Raw genomic sequence first — 23031 nt, 5'->3', positions numbered from 1 at the left:
CCCCCCCCCCCCCCCCCCCCCCCCCCCCCCCCCCCCCCCCCCCCCCCCCCCCCCCCCCCCCCCCCCCCCCCCCCCGCGCGCCCCCCCCCCCCCCCCCCCCCCCCCCGGCATGATGGTCACGGATACAAAACCTAGCCGCGTGGGTTTGCAGTGTCAGACGACGTAATTGAGAACATGATGATGATGAAGAGACACGAGATTGCATGCATCAATTTTGATACTGAGACTATTCTTCCGTGGTTAAGGCGGGTACCTCCCACCATTGGCGGTCCTCTTGTCGTATCGCTTGCGCTCTGACGGTGGTTCACCATTTTCGCTCCCACGATAGTTGCCAGCAAGGAAAACATCCTTCAAGTTTCCCCAAAACCCAATGTCGTAGACGTTCGCGACATCGCGCAAGCTCCGGGGTCGTTCCCACTCGCCCACGCCTGGACACTGTTGTTCCGGTAGAGGTGGCTCGGCGTCGTCGGTGGTGACCATGATCGTTGCCGGCAGCTTTGGCCATCTTGTCCATGTAGGTTCGCCGGCAATCTGCCTGTTGGTGGGCAGAGGCCGGGCGAAGGCATATCCGTCCCGGGTGTCCTCCTTCCATTCTGACCATTTGAGGGACTCATTCGTCGTGACGCCGGCGTACACCAGGTATAGGGAGTACAGAAAAAGGCCCCAAATCAGCGGTGATATCATCGCAGCCAGCAGCGTCGATGCGCCCAAGCCGAGATGCTGCCGAATACCGATGCTGAACAAACCGAGCCACCTTGTCCATGACATTGCCGTGTTCGGCTTCCACAACTGCCAAGTTGGGTGATTTTTATGCACGTGCGCTGATAGAAGCGACATTCCCAATATTCCTCCATACGACGTGAGAATCGCGGTCGATAAAAGCAGAAGCAAGAAGTAGTGGTGGTTGCCTAGTCCAACACACGAGTTGATGAAGATGCAATGGTGGTCGCTGCGTGCCACACACTTTTTGCACACCGAGCAGTGCTTTGACCGAGGAGGTTTCGGCAAGTTGCATGTCCTGCAAACACGGCCTGGGTGGAAAAGAATGAAGTCATAAGGATACAGGGTCATTAGGTGCGGTAGAGTCTCCTGGGTGACGTATCCTGGATCGGCAGCGCATGCAAGGTACAGGAAGACATAGGGGCAGACGATGGCCAAGCTGCCCGTAATCTTGACGGGAAAAGACATGAGTGGCCAGGCAGTCGGGAGGAACATCATCTCAGCTACGGCAAGAGTGGTGAGGAAAAAGATCTGAGCACTGTTAATCGCCGACCATTTCGAGAAACGGTGTACCGAAGTTGGACTTACCACAACCGTCGGATGACGATCATACATCATGTAATTGCCGAAACGGGCACAAGACGTCGAAAGCCTACCAGCAGTCACCCGCTGATCCAGTTCCAGCAAGACATTTGGCGTGTGAACCCATATCAGTCGGTAGAGGCCTGCGATGGGTGTGTGTCTACCCACGTGCCGATCAATATTAAGCTTATTTCCAAGGTGGGAACGCCAGCTGGTCAACAACACGGCGGACGCAGGCTACACTCACCGAAGTGCCGGGAGGCGGCCGAAAAATGTCACAAAGGTCATGAAAGAGATCCCGAATATGAGGATGAGAACTCTTCCGAATGGACCCATGATTGCCGTTGGCTTTTCCGCTCTTTCTCGGGGTCCAGGGGAAGTAGACACAGCGATGGCAAAAGGTAGGCTCCAGCGGGGAGCTTCAATAGGTGACAATATCTCGCAGTGGAAGCATATCGCGTTCGTTTCTTAGGCCATACTGTAGGAGCAAGACACGTGCAAAACATAGAGCGAGAGTTTGAGAAGAGAGAGGGTCTTTGCTAAGTGGCTGAGGAGTATGGGGCTGGAGTCTGGACATTGATGGTCGTAATAGGGCGCGGCGCAGCGGCGCAGCCAAGGCGGCGGGTGATCGCAATGCATCTAAACAACATGAAGCGCACCACTAAGTGCATATTCCTAAGTTCGACTGGATGAGAAGCTGCCCGATGTTGAGCTCACATCAAGGAGAGAGTCTCGCGAAGCGTTTCGCGAAGCGACCATCGCTCATTCAATTAACTTGGGAATTAGTTGCAATGACATGGTAATCTCGGATTCTTTAGGCCCTTGATGAGAGCGCGCTCGCAAATGGTCATTCCACCAAAAGTCAAATAACCGGCACGTGATCCCGCGACACAGTGGGGCTCGCGTCACGTCACCTTCGGTCTTCACCTGGATTATCACGCGTTACTTCCGCTGTTTCGTGACGATCTCTCGTGATACGTTCCGTTCCCATTAAAATGGCCCTGCTGCCGTGGCATGTCGTAACTACCGTCGTCTAGCTGTGATCTCTTTCTGAGCAGTTTAGTATGGCATCAATATCCTACAACAACGTCCCAGCCGAACAGGGCGGCAACATCTTCAGTAACATCAAGTTCTGGATCCACAGAGGGGTACCTCTTCGCTCAGACTGGGTCAAACATGTCGAGGTATGGCCTGTCCCGGTTCCGGATACCAGTAGTTAATGCGCCCTAGGAGAACGGTGGACAAGTCGTGGACTTGGAGAAGAAGGCTGATTATCTCATCGCCGATCATTTGAAGGCCAGGAACGCACCGGATGGTGCTTACAGCTGGAAGCTCATACAAGAATCAGTCAAGAATGGCGCGTTGCAGATTGCGGATCGTTTTCTGATCGGACCCCATCCGGACGATGTTCGAAGAATAGCGGCGACAAAGGCTCCAAAAAGCACACGCACAGCATATACCAATGAAGACGATGGTCTTCTGGTTCGTCACGTTTTGAATAATTGGGATGTCAGGCATGGGAATCAGATTTACAAACAGCTCCATGCCGAGTGCCCTCGCCATCCCTGGCAATCATGGCGGGACAGATACGTCAAAAGATTCAGTCATCTTCCGATACAGGAGCTCGAAAAATTGACCCGACATGCCCCTACACAGGGCACAGTGGGATCCTCCGCCGTCCAGCCCACCAAGAGCAGTGTGTTGACAGCATCAGTTGCCTCGAAGCAAAACACCCCGAGCTCATCAGAACGGCAAGCTAAAAGTCATGCTGGCTCCTCCAGGCAGGGGACAGTTCAAACGACGAACCCGCCGCTGGCTCAGAGCCCCGAGATCTCTCGACAGGCGGACCTGGATCACTCGCCCAATGTGGAAGGGGTTCGAGAGACCAGTTCTGAGACCAACTCTGAGAACAACCCTGAGACCAATGCTGAACCCCAACCGACGGTCGATATCGTGGCTGCAGTCGTTGACGATGAGGAAGAAGACGACCAGAATAACGAGGAAGAGGATGCAAAGAATCAATTCTACGGCGATTTGGAGAATTTTGCTTTCCAGAGTGGAAAATCAATCCAATTCGAGCTTCGCATCCAGGGCCATGGCCGTGTTGAGCTTTGGGAACTGATGCAACCTGTCTTCGCACAAGATGCCCAGCCGAATGACATTGACTGGGCCAAAATTGCAGCCGATCTGGATATTGAACCAAATGAGAAGAACAAAAACAAGCTCTCCGCTTACTTTGAAAAGAATGTAGCGGATTTCGTGGCACACTTGTACACTCTGGAGCAGAGCCGCGACGATTCGGCGGACGAAGGCGCAGCGAATAAGGTATCTCAGGACGCTGGCTCCGCGGTCAAGGACTCAGTCGAGGTACCTAGGCGCAGCCGAGAATATGCGGTCGACTCTGGGTCTATGGAGAACCAACCTGATAAGCGCCAAAAGGTTGACCACGTCCCCGGCGCACCTGGCGCAAGACTTCAGCCTACGACTAGCCAGGCGCCAGAGGAACAGCAATTCACAGGCACTGCGCGGCGTCTCTTTGCATCGAAAGACCTGCAGGAAATCAAGGACAGCCAGGAAGACACACAGGCCGTTCTGCAGAGCCCGGCTGTCCACTCAAGAAGCGTGGAAGCTACCCTGCCTGTCAACCAGAGCAGAACACGAGGAAATCACGCCATCCGACGAGAGGATACAATGGTTGATATTTCGCCCTCCCAACAGCTGCAAGAGGAGTTGAATGCCTCCCCCAGAGTGTCTCGCCGGCCAAATGACACTGGCACTGGGAGGCGTGACCGATCAATGTCAGTAGAAGGGCCAGAGCCAACGGCACAAGCTCACACAGCCGCCAAAACAACTCTCCCTCCTGGTTCCTCTCATCATCCCCCGGCTCCCAGTAAGCGGAAATTACCCTCCTCCTTCAACACCAACGTGCGACCTCCACCCTCGCAGCCTGTACCAGCAGCCTCGAGCTCGAGGCCGGATACGAATCACCATAGCCACCTCACCCCATCGCTGTCCACCATTGAAGAATACATGACGTACTACGAATCGCTTGGTTACTCTCGCTCCATCGTTAAGCGGGCTCTTCAAGCGACGACCATGACACCCGGCGGTCCGGCCGCATTCGCCATGGAGCATCTCAATCAACGGCATAAGGACCTCCCCTCTGATATCGCTGGTGTCTGGACGGAGCGGGATGACCGAGCCCTCCGCTTTGTGATGCTTTTGTCCCACGACGGGCAGAGCCTTGACCGAGAGGGCAAAGACCGCCGTGAAAGGCTATTATTGGAAAGGGCGAGGATGAAGCGAGCCCGGCTACTAGAGAAGCACGGGAGGCAGCGGATGAAGCTGAGAGAAAAGTGGTTGAATGTGAAAGGGCTTAGCTAGGAGGCAAGTCGTTTTTCGAATCCTGTTGCGAGCTCATAGCTGTGGCGTTGTTGCACTTCCAAGCTGCTTTTTCCTTACTATTCCCTGAGTATTAAGTTACCACCTAAGCGAATGATACTCAATTCACCTCGCGAAATGCCTGCCCGAATTTCAAATTTCACATTTTGCTGGTCTACGCTGCGAGCACTTTTGTTCATATTCGATGCTGGGCGCGGGCGTGGTGATGTTCAAGAGAAATTGCGTCCTGAAGAAATCACATCAAGATCTCCACGATCAACTTGCTATTTTCTCTAGAAAGACTCCAGTGTATCAAATTGCTCCTTGCTGACTCGATTCGTTGTCCTGCCCTTTGCGTAAAAAAATTCGTCCTCGCAATGTGTATATGCCCCAGTGCAAGTGCCGAAAGATGGCGAAGAATGTAAGCGCAATAACGCCAATCCCAGGTACGTCCCAATATCCACTCTGGAAACCCAAATCAAAACGCGCGTGATAGAAAATTGCCCCGGAAATCGCCATCGCTCAAATGTACGCGAGCCCGTTCGCGAGCGTGAATCGAGCTATGGTTCGTGGATAGAGAGTTGTCTATAACAGATGTTGCGGGTTTCGAGTGAGTTGTGGAAATGTACTCTGCAGTATTGGAAACCACGAAGCCAAAGGCTTCCCCGAGGCCAATCAATGCAACATTGCGAGCGAGAGAAGCTGGCAGACCCCAAGAGCCCGCGACGATGGTGAAGGCAGGGCAGTAAATGTAGGGCCACCAGCCTCGCATGCCAAAGTCCGGCATGAACATGTTCAGCTTCGATACGGATAACGCAACGGTGTCAAGAGTATCCAAAATATCGCCTGCTCGTCGTTGAGCTTGTGAAAGGCGGTCAACGTGCTCGTGATAGCGGGAAGAAATGTGCTCTGCGAGGGCTTCAAGATTATGCATTCCCTAAACTTGTTAGAATGACGAGTAAAACTTGCAATGTTACACTCACCTGTTCAATCTGCTTTTGCCTGCGAGCGACCTCTTCGACTCTTGCTTGAGAATTGACCTGGACCGGTCAGCTACAATTCAACAACGAACGGAGCCTGTACTGACCAACTCCTCATGTATGAGAACAGAAGATGATGCGGCACTGGCGAGGTTTGCCGCGATTACTTCAGCCTCAGCACTGGCGTGCATTGAAACTCTTGAGATGGCTGTCTCGTGAGACGCTTCCATCTCTTCCTGCTGTCGGTGTGCCCCAGCCATGATTGCAACGAGTAGCTCATGTAAATCCTGGGCCTCATCCGCGCTTCTCGTGATGGCCTGTTGCGAGACTCCGGCCGCGGCAAGTACCTTCTGATCAAGTATATCCTCGAGCTGCAGCAATCCTCGACGGATGGCATCTACTCTTGGATCCAATCCACCCACCAGTGAGTCGGCTCGCTCCAGTGCAATGTTCAAATTGGCAAGACGGGACTCCATGTGTGTTTCAACGTCTGTCGTCAGGCGCTCGAGAATCTTGGAAACACGCTGATACAGCCTGATGTGCTCATCTGAATGTGTTAGCTGGGACTTTGCCGCAGTACGTAGGCACATACCTTTCTTGTTGTCTGCCCTTGCAGCGTCGCAAAAGCGCAACGCTTTATGACGGTAGCTGATCCATGTGTTCCATGCTGAGTCTGACTGGGCTAGCCCCTCGAGACATTTGTCAATCTGAATCGTTGGAACGTGCAATTGGGGGGTGCTCGGAATCGGAAGATTGGCCAACGTAGTTTCACGAAAGGCTGTGCACTCGGAGGGGATGCGGAAGCTGCCACGCTCAAGATCACAGATCGCTAAGCTGGTAGCGTAGGAGTCGACAAAATCTCGCGTCACGCGACCGCTGTCAGTATGCACGGTTGCTTCGTCCTTTCCCTCAAGAAGCTGGCAGTGGTTAACGAGCAGGCGTGCGGCATTACGATGGCAGAGAGGTTCGCTCTCGAGCTCTCGCAGCTCGCTCAGGGCAAGTGAGTATGCGTTGGAGAGACGCGACTGGTCTTCAAGAGAAACACTGCCACTGTTCCCCTCATAGTCTGCACATTGACGTTAGTGAATACTACCAGTGCCATCGCCTGGACTGACCTTGCTGTCGAGCATACCCCCACGAAAGACAATGGGCAATTTGAGCACCTGCTCCTAACAAAGAAAGAAACAGAGGTAGGCGCATTGCATAGGGCGGAGGTAAAGGAAAATGTGTGTTTCATTGGCCGGGCGGTCCGGAAGAGAGGGTGACGATGTGTTGGTGAAAACGAAGAGATGCATTGCTCCGTGATAGATTCTGCATCTCTGGCTGGCCTTTTTCGGCTGATGGGGAAGGAGCAGAATGGGGTTCCTGCCCTGGGAGTCTTTTGATGTCACCTCATTTTGACTCTGTCGAAGAAGGAAGAGGCAATACATGAGTTGACGCTGAATCGCCGTCTCTTGTGTCGTTTGCTTTTCTCAGCTGTAATACCGGGTCTGTAGTGAGTCTTTACTTTCAGTCCCGTAGTGTATTCGGGTCCGGTCAATAGACTTTGAATGATAAGTTTCTAGGTAAGTGAATATTTAGCTCGAAACATTGATCAAATTTATCTCCCTCAGACTATTTCCACATCCATCTCATGTCAAAGCTGGCTTTAAGTCAGCATTCAACATCGACCACCACGTGACCACAGATGCAAGTGTCCATCAGCTACATCAGCACCGTCATATTGAAGGGCGTCAAGCTCTGACTCGCCATGAACAGCGCGTAGACGTCGATGCGATGGTGTACAAGTGCGCACCTCGCCTGTCAAAAGCAATACCACAGCCAGCCCAGAGCGTGGCATACGGGAAGGAAGGGGCCGCTCGTCTTCTCACAAGTGGCTGCGAACATCTTTGAAGAAGACATCCCTAAGGAGCTCATTGCGCAGCAAGTAGCTTGCAGGTCACGCAGGGACTGCTCGTGTGGTTTCGATGATCCGACGTGACTGGCAATGTCACTGTCCCGCTACACGCATACATCTGCGCAAGCTACTTCGGCCTCTCAACGGTGCTTCAACAGTCCTCACACTGAGCGACCCAAATATCGACTCATCGAGACGACTATGGCGACTGTGCGCGTCAGCGCCCAACATTGGTAGTTGAAGCTCGGGGATCAGTGGATGCGTTACCTTGCGATTTTGAATCAGTGGATCCGCATGACGTTCGTATAATTTAATCTTTATTTATTATTTTCCGTAACTAATTGTGCAACATTGTACCTGAACGCAATCTTTTCTAACGCTGGAAATGGTCGGGGTCATTCGTTCACGGTTCAGCACTTTAAAAATAGACATCAAATCGGTAGTATCTATCTTCTCACCGCTGATAGAGCCATAGCTACAATTGACCTGCACCATCACAAGCGCGGGACCTGTGGGTGCGCCAGCCTCCCCGCCTCCAAAAAACATCTCGTGGTGTGTGCATCGCCGATCAAAGAACCGCGCTGTCCAGGTTTACTCACGCCACTCTTCCCTTGTCCCACCTCGCCTCACATTGACGTTTACCACGGTCTGCCGACGCGCTTCGTCCTGGACTCAACTAGGGACCCTCTCGTTCCAGATTCCACTGGACGCGAGGGACTCAACTCAATGGTCTGGACTGCCTAAACTTCCCTCCCGCGAGAGACGCAAGAGACGTCCAACGCTGTTATTAGACAGCCGAATCCTCGCGGGAGACTCGGTATTTTCACCGGTTCACGTTGGTAGAGACGAACGCTCACGCATTTGCAGGTGGAAACTATCATCAATTGGGTATTATGTGTATCCAGGTGGACACCCAGTGGTCATGCGGCCATGTGGGCTTCTTCAAGGTTAAATTTTGCGATAAGCTCTTTAAGGAGTGCAAAGGCACGTCTGTGAACCACGAAGTTATCCACAGAAAAGAAATATGCAGTGACTGCAAAAGGAGGGAAACTCTGCCCGATTGGACCGCGAAATGAATCAGCAGGAGCACTGGGCACGCAACAGTCAACTTTACCCTGTGGCGACAGGACCTACGGAAGACAAGAGAAGAAAACAGCTGGATTGTAGAAAATCTACAGATATGCCCATGGTTGTGGGACTACCAAAAAGCACCACGGTCATGGCGCCGTCGACAAGCACAAGGAAAGGCAGGCAGGCAAGCACCTAGCCTCCGCAATCAAATCCTCCTATCCGGGCCAACAAGTTTGCTCGTTGGCTCAGTAACCGCCAACTACGTAAGCCACGGTAGCGGTATGGTACTTTCCCTCTCTGAAGCACGAGCAACCGCTCTGCAACTCGGCACAATTGTCGCAGCCCTCCTTGATCATATCGGGGAAGTCCATGCGCGCAAGAGACGTACACGACGTCGTGGCGAGCGACTCGCAGGACCGCGATGCACGTTTGAATATGTCGTCTTCGCCAGAGTCCGTGCTCAGCTTGACCCAAGACTTCCAGCAGTCGCCAAAATCACAATGGCTATCAGATGTGAGCTCCGGCCTGATCATCTTCTTCTTCGTCTCCGTGATCGTCTCCTTCTCGGGGGCCTGGGTCCCCTCTGGAGCTTCGGTCTTCTCGGGAGCTTCGGTCTTCTCGGGAGCTTCGGTCTTCTCGGGAGCTTCGGTCTTCTCGGGAGCTTCGGGACGATTCTTCTGCTCGGGTTCAGGCAAGGCCTTGGTGCAGTAGAAGTAGCCGGCGTTGATATTCCCAGTGTGGCAGCCTTGACCGTTTTGCAGACCTGGGTTCAGGGTGAGGAAATCCTGGAGAGGCAGGCCTGCCTTGGAGGCCAGGGAGTCGCAGTCGTCCCCACCAAAAGCCTGGAGGAACTGCTCGCAGGTAGGGAAAGCTGGCGAGAGCATAGGGGCTGGTGTGTTAACAGGGTTGGCCAATTTCATGATTCCGTCGATCAGGGTGGGCAGTTGCCAGGGTAGCATCTTGGTGATATTATCGACTGTAATTGTTAAGGATATGGGTTAAGAAGATATTGATCTTCAAATGCCCGTGTCGTGAGTCGAGCACGGCGCTCCTACTTGTACCTCCATGTTGTCTTCGAAATACCTAGTCGGGAAGCATGCCGTTTGCCTGTCTATAGGATCCTCTATTCAAGACTGGAAAGAGGCATTCGCCGTGTCGATGAGACACGAACAACGAGCATCCTCTGCACAATTATCAAAGCGGAGGCGGAGCATGTGCATGATTTGGCTTTGCGGCTCTGAGTAGCTGCAAGGGCAGGTATAAGTCGTTAAAAAAGAAAAAAAAGGAAGTCCTTTCAACATTGAGCGGTCTTATTCATTCATGTTTTTCTGTTCAGGTCCCGGAAGACGGCTCGCCACCCTCAGCCTATTCTGGTGACTACCCTACATCAACAGTCGTCAGATGCTGCTCGGGGTGCCATTTAATTGATAGATTCTCAAGGACAGTCTCTACAACTGGGATAGCATACGTAGTGAGGTGCGCTGTTATTGTTGTGAGACATGCTATCTGTTCATGTTTTTACTCAATCCTTGCTCTTTGATGCGCTGATGGTGGCCGCCTTGTGGTAACCACGGACACTCAGTGTATTCCAGGACAATCACTGGGAAAGCAGCTATGATAGATGATAATTTATGGTATACATAAGCTACAGATTGTATCGTATCTCATCGACCACCTTGATGGGCTACGAGTCCCTCAACGCCTCGATGTCGTTGATCTCTTTCACAGCCTCTGTGGAGAGCACGTATGGCGAATCATCGTCTACACATACACTATCCTCGATTCGCACACCGAGTCCACGGAAGTGCGCCGGCCAACGCTCATCGTTGGGTACATATACGCCAGGCTCTATGGTCACACAGTGGCCTCTGCTCAGCTTTTCCCTGCGGCTGTAGCCGGGGCAGTCATGCACATCCAGCCCGATATAGTGCCCCACGTGGTGAGGGAAGAGCTGGCTAATGTTGCTCATGTTGACATCGAAGCCGATCAGTTTCAGCTGGTCAACAAGGCCGCGCGTAGTGACACCATGTATGTCATCCAGTGACAGGTTGGCAGACTCGCGGCATAACGCGACGCTTGTGCGTTGGACGTTAAGAACAGCTTCATACAAGTCTCGTTGAGCCGGTGAGAACTTGCCATTGACTGGCCACGTCCGCGAGATATCTGTTATGTATGTGCCGTATTCGCCGCCAGCATCAACCATGATGAACTCGCCGTCTTTGAAGGTATTGTTGTTCACGGTGTAATGGATGCAGCTGCCACGCTCACCACCAGCGACAACAGGAATGTATGCAGGGCCGTCGCAGCCGTTGATGGTGAACTCATAATCAAGGAAAGCATGCAGATCCTTCTCTTTCGTCCAAGCCTTGCGCATAGCGTTGGTGATGACCCGTCCCGAGATCTGCCCGGCCCGACGCATGTTGGTCACCTCTGCGTTGCTCTTAATGGCTCGAAGTTTGTTCATGACCGGGAAGAGGGGCGTTTTGGCGGGCTCCGAATTGGCTCTGGCAAAGAAGTTGTAGATCGGATTGCCCGGGGGCGTTTGTGTTTCGGTGTAAATCAGCTTGGCCGCCCACAGCAGCTTCGGTAGCAATGTCTCTGCCTGGCTGACGTCGAAGGCCTCGTCCGCATTGAAGACGTCTTCTGCTGCTTGGACGCCGTTGCGGTACCCTGACCACTGCTCCTCACGTGGGTCTTTTCGCTTGACGAACATACGAAACTCGTAGTCGCCGAGATTCGGGCCTGTCTTTTGGATCAACGCAACCGCATCTCCTTCCATCCATCCTGTCAACCAGAAAAAGTTCGATTCTTGTCGATATGGATGGAAGACGGCCCCTGATTTGTACTGGAGGCTTGCGGCATTGAGGACTGCGACACTACCATCCGTCATGGAGTGAGCCAGGGCAGCTCGTCGATCAGCGTACTCCTGTGCCGTGATGCCTGGGGTGACTACGCATGTGAGCTGTAAGTTCGGAAGGCTGTCGAGTGTAGCCACGTACTTTCCCCGGATTTGAGGACATGTGGGTGCGTTTCGTGAACTGGCTGGCCAAATTGTAGGTCGGCTGCAGAGACATAGGTCGTCGCATAGCCTTTACGCGTCAAGCCTCGACATGTTTGTGACCATGTCAAACGCGAAGAGACACGCGTGCAGGCTGTCCGCGTGGGGCGCACGAGATATGGTATCGATTGGAATGACGGTAGAGAGAGCTTCATTTTATAGCGAACACAGGATAGTGACAGGAAGAATCAGGGGCTGAAGGAAGTCGCATACCGGACCGGCGGGGGAGAAGGCAAAGCAAGCAAAGGTAAGGCGGTGGCCGTCTGCATTACTTAGCTGGGCCTAATGTCCAATGGTGATGTTGCCGACGATGTCGCACAGGTTAAGAATCGTGCCTTGCAGTTGCAGCTGCACACATCACCGCACAGTGAAAAGTGGGGTGCGTAGGATGATCACACTGTACGGTTGCGCACTGTGATGACCGACGTGACTGCTCAGACCTGGTGCCATGCACTGTCCAATTCCTCGAGTCAAATAACTATTTCTCTGAATTCCACATCGCAATGTTAGTTCAATGTAGATCCAGAATCCCCATCAATTGATGAGCTCAAACGAAACAGTGCAGACAGTCCGTGACCGTCGCGGCGGGATGGCCCGTGCATTATTTTGACGGGGGGCACCAATGTGGCTTAGCGCTGTTGTGCCAAGCGCGAACGCCAGAACGTCTCCAACGGCAACGACACGCCTCTAGTCTGGGCAAGCCATTTGAAAGCACGTTCTGCCCCGGCCTCGTCTTTATCAACTACTCCCGCACCCAAAACCAGCTACAACACACTCATAGTCTCGTTTTTGGTTCAGGTGCAAACATCTTCTGTCACTCTCGATGCTTTCCTGACACATCTGCACCCTCTCACCATCCGAATCCTCGCCTGCTCGTGTCCTCGACGTGTCGTCCTCCACGTTCGGTCATCTCGCGTGCCCCCACACCACATCGGCCACCAGCCAGCACCTCAGAAGTCACCAACCGTGGCAGTCACTCGCGCTCTAGGGTCCTAGGACATGAGGAGTGCAGGTGCTTGGTTTTATGGCAACCATATCTGTATCTCCCACGCCAGCTGTTGCTGCCATGGCATCAAGACGCGGCCCATTGACGAACAACCCTAATGTCGCCAACTCGCCACTTAGACCAGCTACGGCAGGCTTTGCCAAACCCAAGAGGCCCTATGCAGTGCTTCAGCGTGAGGAGCCCTATGGGCAAGCTCCTCCCAGCAAGAAGCAAGCAGTTGAACAGCGTGCTGCCCGATCGCCATCAAAACTGCCTAGGGCCCAAGCTCTTCCTCAGCGTGGATCCACAACGGCTACAACATCCCGACCGGTCAACAAGGAAAGAATGCAGAAACCTGCAGCCTCTGCTAAAGTATCATTGCAGGATGAACGCGAAAAGGACGCCTGGAAAAAGCACTACAGGGCCAGGTTCCCCAAGATGGTCTTTTACTTTGAGAGCATCCCTGAAGATATCAGGGCTAAGCTCACGAAGAGGATTACCTATCTTGGTGCTGTAAGTTTACATGCTCGCGTAACTAGAGAGATCATGCTCACCTTTACTCAAAGCGTCAAGAACCATTTTTTTCGATCGACGTGACCCACGTCATCACGACCAGGGCAATTCCAACCGAACAACCAGAAGCTCAGCCAGAACCCGAGGCCGAGCCGCACCACGAACCGTCGGTGGCTGAGCAGCCTCAGACCATCAATCCCTCGCTCTTGGATCGAAGCTCGGCTCGACGCAAGCTGTTGCTTGAGTTTCGTAATGCTCCCTCACGATCACACGCCTCGGCCGACCCTTCGAAGCCACATAAGCCAACCCGCAACAGTGACGTTCTACACAAGGCCAAGGATATGGGCAAGAAGATCTGGTCATTGGAAAAGTTCCAGGCCATGGTTTCACTCCTGTGCGAAGCAGAGAAGCCTAGTCATGACTACACGGCTTATGTCAACTCCGGCCCAAGGGCAACAGGCGCGTCTGCACATGCCAGCCTCAACCAGATGCTCAGGAACGAACGCATCAACGGTCCGTCGGACCGCGACGTCAGTGCCCTGAGCAAAGATCTCACCTATTTCAAGGGGCCGCACATTTACGTGTTTGACATGGACGAACGATACAAGCCGATTATGGTCCGCGAGTATGCAAAAGTTTCCAACAAGATGGATGGTGACTGGCCCCAGTTTCGGAGCGTCGGCAGCGGCCGCTGTCCCTTTGTGGAGGAGGACCCGGAGGAGAAAGAACGGCAGAAGCGTCGCGAGCAACGTCAGCTTCAGCAAGAGAAAGACGAAGCGCGTGCGGCCGTGGCGAAGCAGGTGGAAGCCTCCAAGATGCAGGCTCAGGCTGCGTTGCCGAAGCCCGTCACAGGGAAGCGGATGCTCGGTGAAATGGAAGACGGCCACAACAAAATCAGAGTCCCCGCTACCTCGACGATCAACCCAGCCAAGGCAGTTCTGTCCAAGCAAGGTTCACAGAACGCCTTCGTCAGCCGCAATGAAGGTGGTCGGTTGGTACATGGTGAACCTGTTGCTTCTGGTGTGCAGCCTTCGAATATCACCTCCGCCATCCGCTCGCAGATGATCTCATCCCAGGCCGGGATTACGGGAATCAAAGCTGGTACAAGCAAGGAACTCCACGGCCTGCAGAGGCAGGTCTTGCAGAAGACTGGGACTGTGTCACAAGAGACTAGTTCCCGCCGGCCCGTCGACAATTCCGTCGAAGGCACGTCTAGTCGATCTGCACCTTCGTTGAGCAGGAAGACATCTCACAATGGGTCTATTCCCGAGGCACACAAAGCGACAGATAGCCGTGACAAGCGCTCGCAGTGTCAGACGATGAAGAGCAAGAAAGACATGAAGCCAGGTTATTGTGAAAACTGCCAAGAGAAATTTCGAGACTTTGACGAGGTAAGTTCTTCTCAGTGTATCATGAGGCCATGGCTAATGACCCCAGCACATACTGTCTCGCAAACACCGCCGGTTCGCTGATAATCCCAGCAACTGGGTGGAACTGGACGATCTGTTGGCTGAGCTGACGCGACAGCCTAAGGAGTTTATGTCGTCGCCAGGCTACGATCTCTGATGATACCACCGCTGACCGACCATCCGTGTCGGAACACTGAGCCATGCGCGCATTGGCCTAATTCATTTTTCACGCAACTGCCTTCCGTATTGCTGAGAACTACCCTCAGTATCTGCTTGCTCCCTCTTTCGAGACTCAGACGACCAGTCACAACTTTCCCTATGTTCATTCTCGCGAATATTGCGCCCTCCTTCATCAGCCCTCAAGGGTACCTCAAGTGTACCTCAAGGGGACAAACCCGACTCGCATGCGACAGCGCTTAGCAACATGACGACCGACTTCTCTGGACCACAAACTTGTTGGACTGCTACACACACTGCGCGACCCGGCGTTTTGATTGGTCTTTTTTCTTGGCTGCTTGTCACAAACCGCAATGGCGATCGTCAGCATTGGCGGGAGGGCGACTCGGCGAGACGGGGATAGCGTCACAAGGGATCATGCATGTCCCTCTGCAAATGCACGGCTAGGTGACCGGATGGAATATGCATGGGAAAGGCCACACGAGGCGATGGCATATATAGAGTAGCCGCGTATATATAATGGGCATGATTCAATTACAGGACATTTCTGTGCCCACACTCTGACTTGCGTATGGTAGCTCATGTTCCATAGGCGCCGCTATCTCCGGCGATAGCCGTCTCCAAGGAGTGCACATTCCTTCAGTGTTGAAGATGCTGATTGTCTGCGTGGATGCGTTATCAGCGTAGTTTTGCATGGGCCTCACAACCACTTGATCCGGCAGGTGAGTAATTACTTAGTCAACCTGTGGTCTTCGCTGTCACTCCTGCAGTACTAAGTGCTGGTCTCAGTTGAGTCTTCTTTGTACCGGACTACCGGTATGCTCGATACCAGCAGTGCTGCGATGTCGTGTGCTTTCAGTAGCTACGGTCCACCGATAAGGGCGGGGGAGGGAGTGTGCGAGTTATGAGTTAGTCTTGCTATTGGTCCGTAACAGTGTACGGAGTACGTGTGCAGCAACGTGGTCGACTCTTCAGAAACGATGCACTCACGCTGGTTGCAAGGGTGTATGTACATCATGGCCGAGCAGGATCACATGGAGCGAGGCCAATGCACATAGGTGGCGGCCGCATACTTGTCTGGGCCAGTACCATGGTACATCGAGAGCTACAGGGACTTTTGGTGCCTCTGTATGCACTATGTTTCTGGCTAGGCTGTACTACTAGCAGCTGGTGGTCTCGACGATCATACCTGATGTACGGATACTGATTATGGTCTATGTACTCCATATTCCGTACTCCGTACACGCGGCGTCGTTGCTGGCTCTCGCCAAATCACGACAAGCTTAACCCAAACAGGCTTAAAGTTATGGGGCTTCCGCCGATATGGAACTGGAAGGTACGCTGATGCAACTTGATCCAACGAACCTCCACTTCCTGCACTTTATTAGTCACTGGCACATGCTCACCATTATTATTTCGTGATCTGCATCATCGTCGGGCTTGAAGAGTGAGCGGTGCGTCGAGATGTATCAGTGACTGTGTCGTGAAAGCTACTCATGCACGGACGCGAGATCCCACAGGTGGCCTGCAACCGCAGGTCTGCTGCCGCGAAGTCTCCCGTGGCTACGTTAGCGCGTCCACCCTCGTCCTAGTCCTCCCCCTTCGTTCTTCTCGTCTCACACCTTCATCGCGAATACGCCGTCTACTGCCAAAGCTGTTAGGGTCCACCACCCTGTGAAAGGTGCGGACTGGTGCAGATATCTATATCTGTGCGTTGCTTTCTTCGCTTCGCTTCGCTTCGAGGAGCTGTCATCCAGATCACTTTCTTACACCTCCCCAACGTGACGATCTGCGGCAAATTCGCGTCAACAGACACGATGACGGGTGCAAAGACCGCCGAGCATGCGAGCTCGACCCTCTCCCTGTGGCGGAACCTACAGTCGATCAAGAAATCGCTCAAGCCTGTTGTGCTCGACGGAACAGCCCTTACGATCCCCGATGTCATCGCAGTAGCCCGCCATGCTGTACAGCCTTCGATATCGAGAGACGGGGAGCTAGCGAAGCGTTTGCAGAGAAGTGTCGAGTGTCTATCGGCGTACCTTGCCAAAGATACTGTGGTTTATGGTGTCAACACTGGATTTGGCGGGAGCGCGGATGTCAGGACGGACGACATGCTCGACTTGCAGATTGGACTGCTGCAACACCAGAATTGCGCCATCGTGTCACCACACGACAAGGACGTCAACAACAATGCGGAAAGACTGCCATCCGACGTCATGCAGCCCGAATGGGTCCGCGGTGCCATGGTGACCAGGGCCAACCAGAATATCAGGGGCCACAGCGCCGTGCGCCTGGAAGTGCTGGAAGGCCTAATTGCCATGCTCAACAAGGACATTGTACCCCTGGTACCCCTTCGTGGAACCATCAGTGCTTCGGGGGATTTAATGCCCATGGGATACATTGCGGGAGCCCTCATGGGGAACCCAGATGTTTTTGTTCAGGTCGGACGAGGAAAGCAAGCCAGGGTTCTGCCGGCATCTCAGGCACTGCAGGAGACGGGCCTGTACACAACAGGCTTGGGGCCCAAGGAGGGTCTGGCCCTGATCAACGGCACAGCCCCTAGCTGCTCGCTTGCAAGTCTGGTCCTATATGACGCTCAGCAGCTTGCCTATCTGAGTCAGGTCTGCACTGCGTTCGCGTCAGAGGCCATGGCCGGGAATGTAGATTGGGCGGCGCCTTTCATCCATGCCATCCGTCCACACCCGGGCCAGATCGAGGTAGCAGCCAACATTCGTCGCGCCCTTCGTGGTTCGCAGCTCGTTGTCGGCCTGGAGAAGAGGAAACACTCGGGTAACGGCTTGTGGCAGGACCGCTACTCAACCAGGACTGCACCGCAATGGGTTGGCCCTTACTTGGAGGATCTGCTCCTTGCGCAGCGGCAGATCGAAACCGAGTTGAACTCGACGAGTGACAACCCTCTCGTTGACGCCACCCCATTGCCGGGCTGTCCACCTCCATCAGGCGAGGTCTTTTCCGGCGGCAACTTTCAAGCCGTTGCGATCACGTCGGCTATGGACAAGACTCGTCTGGCCCTCCAGATGATCGGACGCATGATGTTTTCCCAAGTGTCAGAGATCATCCATCCTTCCACAAACAACGGCTTGGAGGCGAACCTCAACGCTAGCGACAAGGCGAACTTTACATTCAAAGGCATGGACATCAACATGTCGGCATACATGTCTGAGCTGGCAGCACTGGCGCACCCCGTCAGTGCGCATGTCATGAGCGCTGAAATGCACAACCAGGGCATCAACAGCCTGGCGTTTGTCAGTGCCAGGCGGACCATGGAGGCGGTGAGTATCGTGAGAATGATGGCTGCATGTCATCTGTACGTGTGTACGCAAGCTGTTGACCTACGAGCCTGTCATCTCCTGTTCTTTGACGAAGTCAGCAGCAAGCTTGCCAATGCTGGCATGGGCATCAGCGAGGATGGACACAAGAAGATAATGGAGACCATTGAGTTGGCTTGGAAGGCAGCCAACGAGAGCCACTGGTGTGATAGGATCAAGCCCACCAGCGACGCTCTGTGGAGTGTACTGGCTAAGCTGCTTGCTGAGGAAGGGCAAAGCGGTTCTTCGCTGGCCAGCCTGGCGGACTGGCATTCCAAGATTGCCGCAATCGTCGAGGAGACAGCCAGGGGGGTTTTCTATCCCAACTTGGCGATCACAACAAGACATGTAGCTTCACTCTTGGGTGACGGGACTGCCCCTATCTACAACCACATCCGCGAGACCCTCGAGGTGCCTTTGCACTGTGGACTGGACGATGATCCGTTGTACTGCCACCGCCGCGGACTTCCGTACGAAAAGAAGAAGACACTTGGTTCCTGGCTCGGGTTTATTCATGAAAGCCTCAAGGGCGATTTGATGGATGAGGTCATGGGTGCGCTAGACGGCGGTATTGACGTTAGGAGAAATGGGGTGACTGTGAGTGCAGTCAACGGGGCGAAGGAGGCAAATGGCACGAATGGCACGAATGGGTACTGAGCATTATAAAGGCTCTAGGCCGCAATATAGAACTAAGATTAGACTACATATAAAGAAAGAAAGATTTGCAGTTGTTCGTTTCTACAGCCGGCAGCCAGCTTGCAAAGTGATCGTGGGGGATCAAGCACAGTGTGACAGCGTGGAACACACCGTACACCCGAAATCTGCACCTGGCGCCTCACTCACTATCAGGCTGGTTCAAAACCAGTCCGCAGGCTGCAACCTCCCATTGAAGACTACTCTCACATCCCCGTCGACAGCACCCGAGCTTGAATTGCTCACCATGGACCCTCAACCATCTCCCGCGGCCATGGATTCCCCAGAATCACCGCCCTCACCACCATCTCTGCCGCTGACACTCTCAGCGAGCGTCCAGCTGCAGGACCTGGACAGAGATGCGTCCCTCGCTCTCGCAACGGCAGCACCCTTCACATCTGAGAAAGTCGTTGTGCGGTTCAAGCCGGTCGGCGCTGCGCCTGCACTCAGCCAGGATATCTGCAAGATCACGTCGGAGCGGCGATTTGAGGAAGTCGTCCGGTACCTTAGGCGAAAACTCAAGTGCAAGGACACGGATAGTGTGTTCCTCTACGTCAACAGCGCATTTGCACCGAGTCTTGACGAGGTCGTGGGCAATCTTCACCAAGTAAGTCATTATTCCTTCACAATCTAGTCAGGTCAGATACCTGACCGTACACAGTGTTTCAAGGATGGTCGAGATCAACTTGTTGTCGCCTATTCTATGACTCCCGCGTTCGGCTGATGAATGCGCCTTCAAAATCCTCATGCTATGAAAAATACCTCAAAACGCCATATGCCATGCATCCTCCGTCCAAAAACCGGACTCACAAATCTTTGATCGCTTTCGCAAATGCCTCCACCTCCTCCTTGGGCGCAGGATACGTGTGTTCCGGCGACGGATACGCTCCGCTCTTCACCTCTGTTCTATACGCTTCTAGCGCCCGGTGCGCCTCGCCCCAGACATTGCCGTACTGCTTCACAAACTTGGGAAGGAAGCGACCGGGCGGAAAGTTGCCCAGCATATCGGTTTGAACCAGCACTTGACCGGAGCATCCCTTGCCGGCGCCAATGCCGATGGTGGGGATGCTGAGCTTGCTTGTGATGAGGGCTGCCACGTCTTCGGGTACGGCCTCAAGAACCATGGCGTAGCAGCCGGCCTGCTGCACGGCCAAGGCATCCTCCAGGATCCTGAGCGCACCGTCTCTGGTCTTGCCTTGCACCCGAAAGCCGCCCAGAGCGTTCTGCCTTTGCGGCGTGAGGCCAACGTGGCCCAGCACCGGGATGCCGGCCGTCGTGATCTTCTGGATGGTGGGCGCCATTTCCTTTCCGCCTTCCAGCTTGACACTCTGCACCCTGCCCTCTTTGACGAAGCGGATGGCCGTGGAGAGGGCTTGCTCAGGGGAAATTTCATACGATCCCATGGGCAGGTCGCCAACCGTGAAGGCAGCCTTGGTCGCCCGCGCGACACTTCGGCAGTGCATGAGCATCTCTTCCAACAAGACCTCTGAGGTATCCTCCATGCCCAACGCAACCATGGCGAGGGAGTCGCCAACCAAGATCATATCCATGCCCGCCTCGTCAGCCACCAGAGCTGATGGGAAATCGTAGGCCGTCATGACAGCGATGGGTTCTTGCCGCCGATGCAGAGACCGGAGAGTTTGGATGGTGACCTTTTTGCGAGGGTTGGCGGGAGGCGTGCCCATGGGAGAATGTGAGCTGTGGCGAACATGGTTGTTGAGTGAGGATAGCAATGTGAGGTTGGATGTAGAGGTTCGCACGGAGCGTGCACATAGGGTAGGAGTGCGCCGCGCGAGCAGGGAGGCACACGACCTCACGGAGTTGTACATGATGATGATGCCCCCTGACCTCGGTGTACCGACCAGTCAGTCAATCGATGCACACTGCGGTGGTTGTTTTGTTTCGTCTTAAATAGGTTCAAGAATCTTCCTTTGCAATATGATCGAGGATCAATTTGCCATATGTGAATTATGGGACGCACGGCTGTTTTTATTCAACGCGATCCCCATCATGATAGTTTTTACTGTGTAGAATTGAGACTCTGCGGATGTGTTTTTTTGAGAATCCCCGAGGCACCCATCAGCCCCACCCACGTCCTAGGTGGGCAATTTGTCAGGGCGATTTACCGGTCCAAGGGAATAAGCCAAGGTGGCTGAGTCAGGGCCGAGGTTCGAGTTCGGCGGGTTTCGTCACTTATCGACCACAGCCGGGGATTATACTTCTTCCACTGTACAACGACAAGTACCAGTAAGTAATTTGCTCCTTTGGCTTCCACACCTTGGAGCACGACTGTGTTCCATATTGCACTGAGCTCAGTGGCCTGTACAATTGCAGCCAGATACTGGGGCCAACCGTTGGTGGGCCTTGATGGACAAATGTGAAGACGAACACCAGTCCGCTGTCATGAACTCAAATTCCCTTTCATAAGGTCGACCAATCTTCTTCATAATACTACAGCTGCGAGAGATCATGTCGTTCTCAACTGATGCGATCGCAAACGGCAGTCGCTCGCATGTGTCTAATCATGTGCATACCTCGCAGACAGTAAGGCACATTCCCCCGCACAATCCCCCTCTTATCGCCTTATCCAGCCCCTCCAAATGGCCCCTCCCACTCTCGGAACCCCACTTCAAGTCAGTCACGGTGCAATGCGTCGTCCCCGCCGCCGGCAACGGCCTGGGCCCTGATGGCACCTTCCGCGTGACTGGCCTTGGAGATGATGATGTGACCGACCACCTATGTCCCTCTTACTCCCAATTTCTGCCATGCGGACCTGACGATCACAGGAATAGCTACGCGATACCACGGCCTTGAACAACACAACCTACGGAGTAAAGAACCTCGAGCTTGAAACTGCCCTATATCGCCAGTAAAGAACGCTTCGCTTCATAGCTAGTTTTGGTTGTGGTAGTCAAACAGACGCCTTGAAAGAGAACGGCTGCACCACCTCTACGGCAGAAGAACAGACGTCGGCGATTCGCTCAATCGAGAAATCACACATTTCCCACGAACGACGAGGCGACCGGCCTCTTACACGATCCGAATTCGCCCACGATCCAACAACCGCCCGTTACACCTCTTCCGACACACCAACAGAGTCGAACCAGGAGGCCATCTCCAGACTCATTGCCAATATGTCAAGCCCACGCCGCAGGATTGAGACGGATGTGATGAAGTTAGCAGTGCTCACCAGAAAGGCTGGATTCAGGCTAACTTGGACAGGATGTGCGGATTGCTTCCTCTCGGATCCTCGCGTTCGCTGACTCTGGTAGGTTAATGAGCGACTACGAAGTGACCCTGGTCAACGACAACAGTGAGTTCGTTTTGTTTCGACGCAAAGCCATGCTGACCCATCCCAGTGTACATATCTCCGCATTCGGCCAACCTATGTCGGTTCTAACGTGCCATTCAGGTCCGAGTTCTACGTCCGCTTCTCTGGCCCAACCGACAGTCAGTCCTACCGATCCAGGATCTCCCAGTCGATATACTGACGTCTACAGCACCCTTTGAGGGCGGTCTGTGGAAGATCCACGTTGAATTGCCCGACAATTATCCCTACAAGTCACCTAGTATCGGCTTTGTGAACCGCATTTTCCACCCCAACATTGACGAGCTGTGAGTGTTTGTTCCACAAGTGATAGCTAGTGACAAGCACTGAACAAGCAGATCTGGCTCGGTGTGTCTCGATGTCATCAACCAAACTTGGTCGCCCATGTTCGATATGATCAACATCTTCGAAGTGTTCCTGCCACAACTGCTGCGGTATCCTAACCCGGCCGATCCGTTAAATGGTGAAGCAGCAGCCCTGCTCCTAAGGGAGCCGAAAAACTACGAAGCCAAAGTCAAAGGTGCGTGAGCCGCTTGGGTACAGTGGGCTACATGGCTAACAAGACCAGAATATGTGAAGAGATACGCAAATCAGGAAGCAGTGGACGACGCCGGCCGCGAGTCGGAGGACGATGACGCACTGTCCTCGGTAGCAAGCTTCGACGACGACGACGACGAGCCCGCTGGTCAAATGGACGACGTATGAGGATTGGGAGAGACGAGGCATGAACGAATTGTGTTGATCTAGTTATTCGGCTTCGAGCGCATTGTATGATAGTTTCAGCTGGCTCTGGGTTAGGCGTCATCACCTTATCTTTTAGCGCGGGGCGATCCCTAATAACGCTACTCTAGCCAGTCAAATGGGAAGAAACAACACCTTTCAACATGGAAACGCCGTATCCTGGGGTA

General features: G+C 53.7%; 9 protein-coding genes across 9 annotated transcripts; 5 read left to right on the top strand and 4 right to left on the bottom strand.

Annotated features, from left to right (window-relative positions):
- Nucleotides 1-240: 240 nt before the first annotated feature.
- On the bottom strand, nt 241-768 carry J7T54_004135 (Palmitoyltransferase-like protein; the record flags this gene model as incomplete). The annotated part of the gene is made up of 1 exon (XM_051509984.1): nt 241-768. The coding sequence occupies one exon, from the start codon at nt 766-768 to the stop codon at nt 241-243; it is 528 nt and encodes a 175-aa protein (XP_051359096.1).
- A 1598-nt stretch (nt 769-2366) lies between these two features.
- J7T54_004134 (uncharacterized protein) lies at nt 2367-4686 on the top strand (the record flags this gene model as incomplete). The annotated part of the gene is made up of 4 exons (XM_051509983.1): nt 2367-2486; nt 2533-2784; nt 2959-4100; nt 4194-4686. The coding sequence occupies 4 exons, from the start codon at nt 2367-2369 to the stop codon at nt 4684-4686; spliced, it is 2007 nt and encodes a 668-aa protein (XP_051359095.1).
- Nucleotides 4687-8876: 4190 nt separating this feature from the next.
- Nucleotides 8877-9590, bottom strand: J7T54_004133 (uncharacterized protein; the record flags this gene model as incomplete). Its single annotated transcript, XM_051509982.1, has 1 exon — nt 8877-9590. One exon carries the CDS (start codon nt 9588-9590, stop codon nt 8877-8879), a length of 714 nt encoding a protein of 237 aa, XP_051359094.1.
- A 725-nt stretch (nt 9591-10315) lies between these two features.
- On the bottom strand, nt 10316-11344 carry J7T54_004132 (Intermediate cleaving peptidase-like protein; the record flags this gene model as incomplete). The annotated part of the gene is made up of 1 exon (XM_051509981.1): nt 10316-11344. One exon carries the CDS (start codon nt 11342-11344, stop codon nt 10316-10318), a length of 1029 nt encoding a protein of 342 aa, XP_051359093.1.
- A 1411-nt stretch (nt 11345-12755) lies between these two features.
- J7T54_004131 (Hsk1-interacting molecule-like protein) lies at nt 12756-14753 on the top strand (the record flags this gene model as incomplete). The annotated part of the gene is made up of 3 exons (XM_051509980.1): nt 12756-13187; nt 13241-14578; nt 14625-14753. The coding sequence occupies 3 exons, from the start codon at nt 12756-12758 to the stop codon at nt 14751-14753; spliced, it is 1899 nt and encodes a 632-aa protein (XP_051359092.1).
- A 1837-nt stretch (nt 14754-16590) lies between these two features.
- Nucleotides 16591-18759, top strand: J7T54_004130 (Phenylalanine/tyrosine ammonia-lyase-like protein; the record flags this gene model as incomplete). The annotated part of the gene is made up of 1 exon (XM_051509978.1): nt 16591-18759. The coding sequence occupies one exon, from the start codon at nt 16591-16593 to the stop codon at nt 18757-18759; it is 2169 nt and encodes a 722-aa protein (XP_051359091.1).
- Nucleotides 18760-19042: 283 nt separating this feature from the next.
- J7T54_004129 (ubiquitin-like autophagy protein Apg12) lies at nt 19043-19519 on the top strand (the record flags this gene model as incomplete). Its single annotated transcript, XM_051509977.1, has 2 exons — nt 19043-19402; nt 19457-19519. The coding sequence occupies 2 exons, from the start codon at nt 19043-19045 to the stop codon at nt 19517-19519; spliced, it is 423 nt and encodes a 140-aa protein (XP_051359090.1).
- Nucleotides 19520-19601: 82 nt separating this feature from the next.
- J7T54_004128 (3-methyl-2-oxobutanoate hydroxymethyltransferase-like protein) lies at nt 19602-20480 on the bottom strand (the record flags this gene model as incomplete). Its single annotated transcript, XM_051509976.1, has 1 exon — nt 19602-20480. The coding sequence occupies one exon, from the start codon at nt 20478-20480 to the stop codon at nt 19602-19604; it is 879 nt and encodes a 292-aa protein (XP_051359089.1).
- A 1591-nt stretch (nt 20481-22071) lies between these two features.
- Nucleotides 22072-22828, top strand: J7T54_004127 (Ubiquitin-conjugating enzyme E2 8; the record flags this gene model as incomplete). The annotated part of the gene is made up of 4 exons (XM_051509975.1): nt 22072-22108; nt 22296-22410; nt 22462-22643; nt 22692-22828. 4 exons carry the CDS (start codon nt 22072-22074, stop codon nt 22826-22828), a joined length of 471 nt encoding a protein of 156 aa, XP_051359088.1.
- Nucleotides 22829-23031: the final 203 nt, after the last annotated feature.

The sequence above is a fragment of the Emericellopsis cladophorae genome, assembly GCF_022114955.1.
Source record: "Emericellopsis cladophorae strain MUM 19.33 chromosome Unknown NODE_77_length_80625_cov_113_593559, whole genome shotgun sequence".
Classification (NCBI taxonomy): Eukaryota; Fungi; Ascomycota; class Sordariomycetes; order Hypocreales; family Bionectriaceae; genus Emericellopsis; species Emericellopsis cladophorae.
This window is presented reverse-complemented; position numbering and strand designations above follow the sequence as displayed.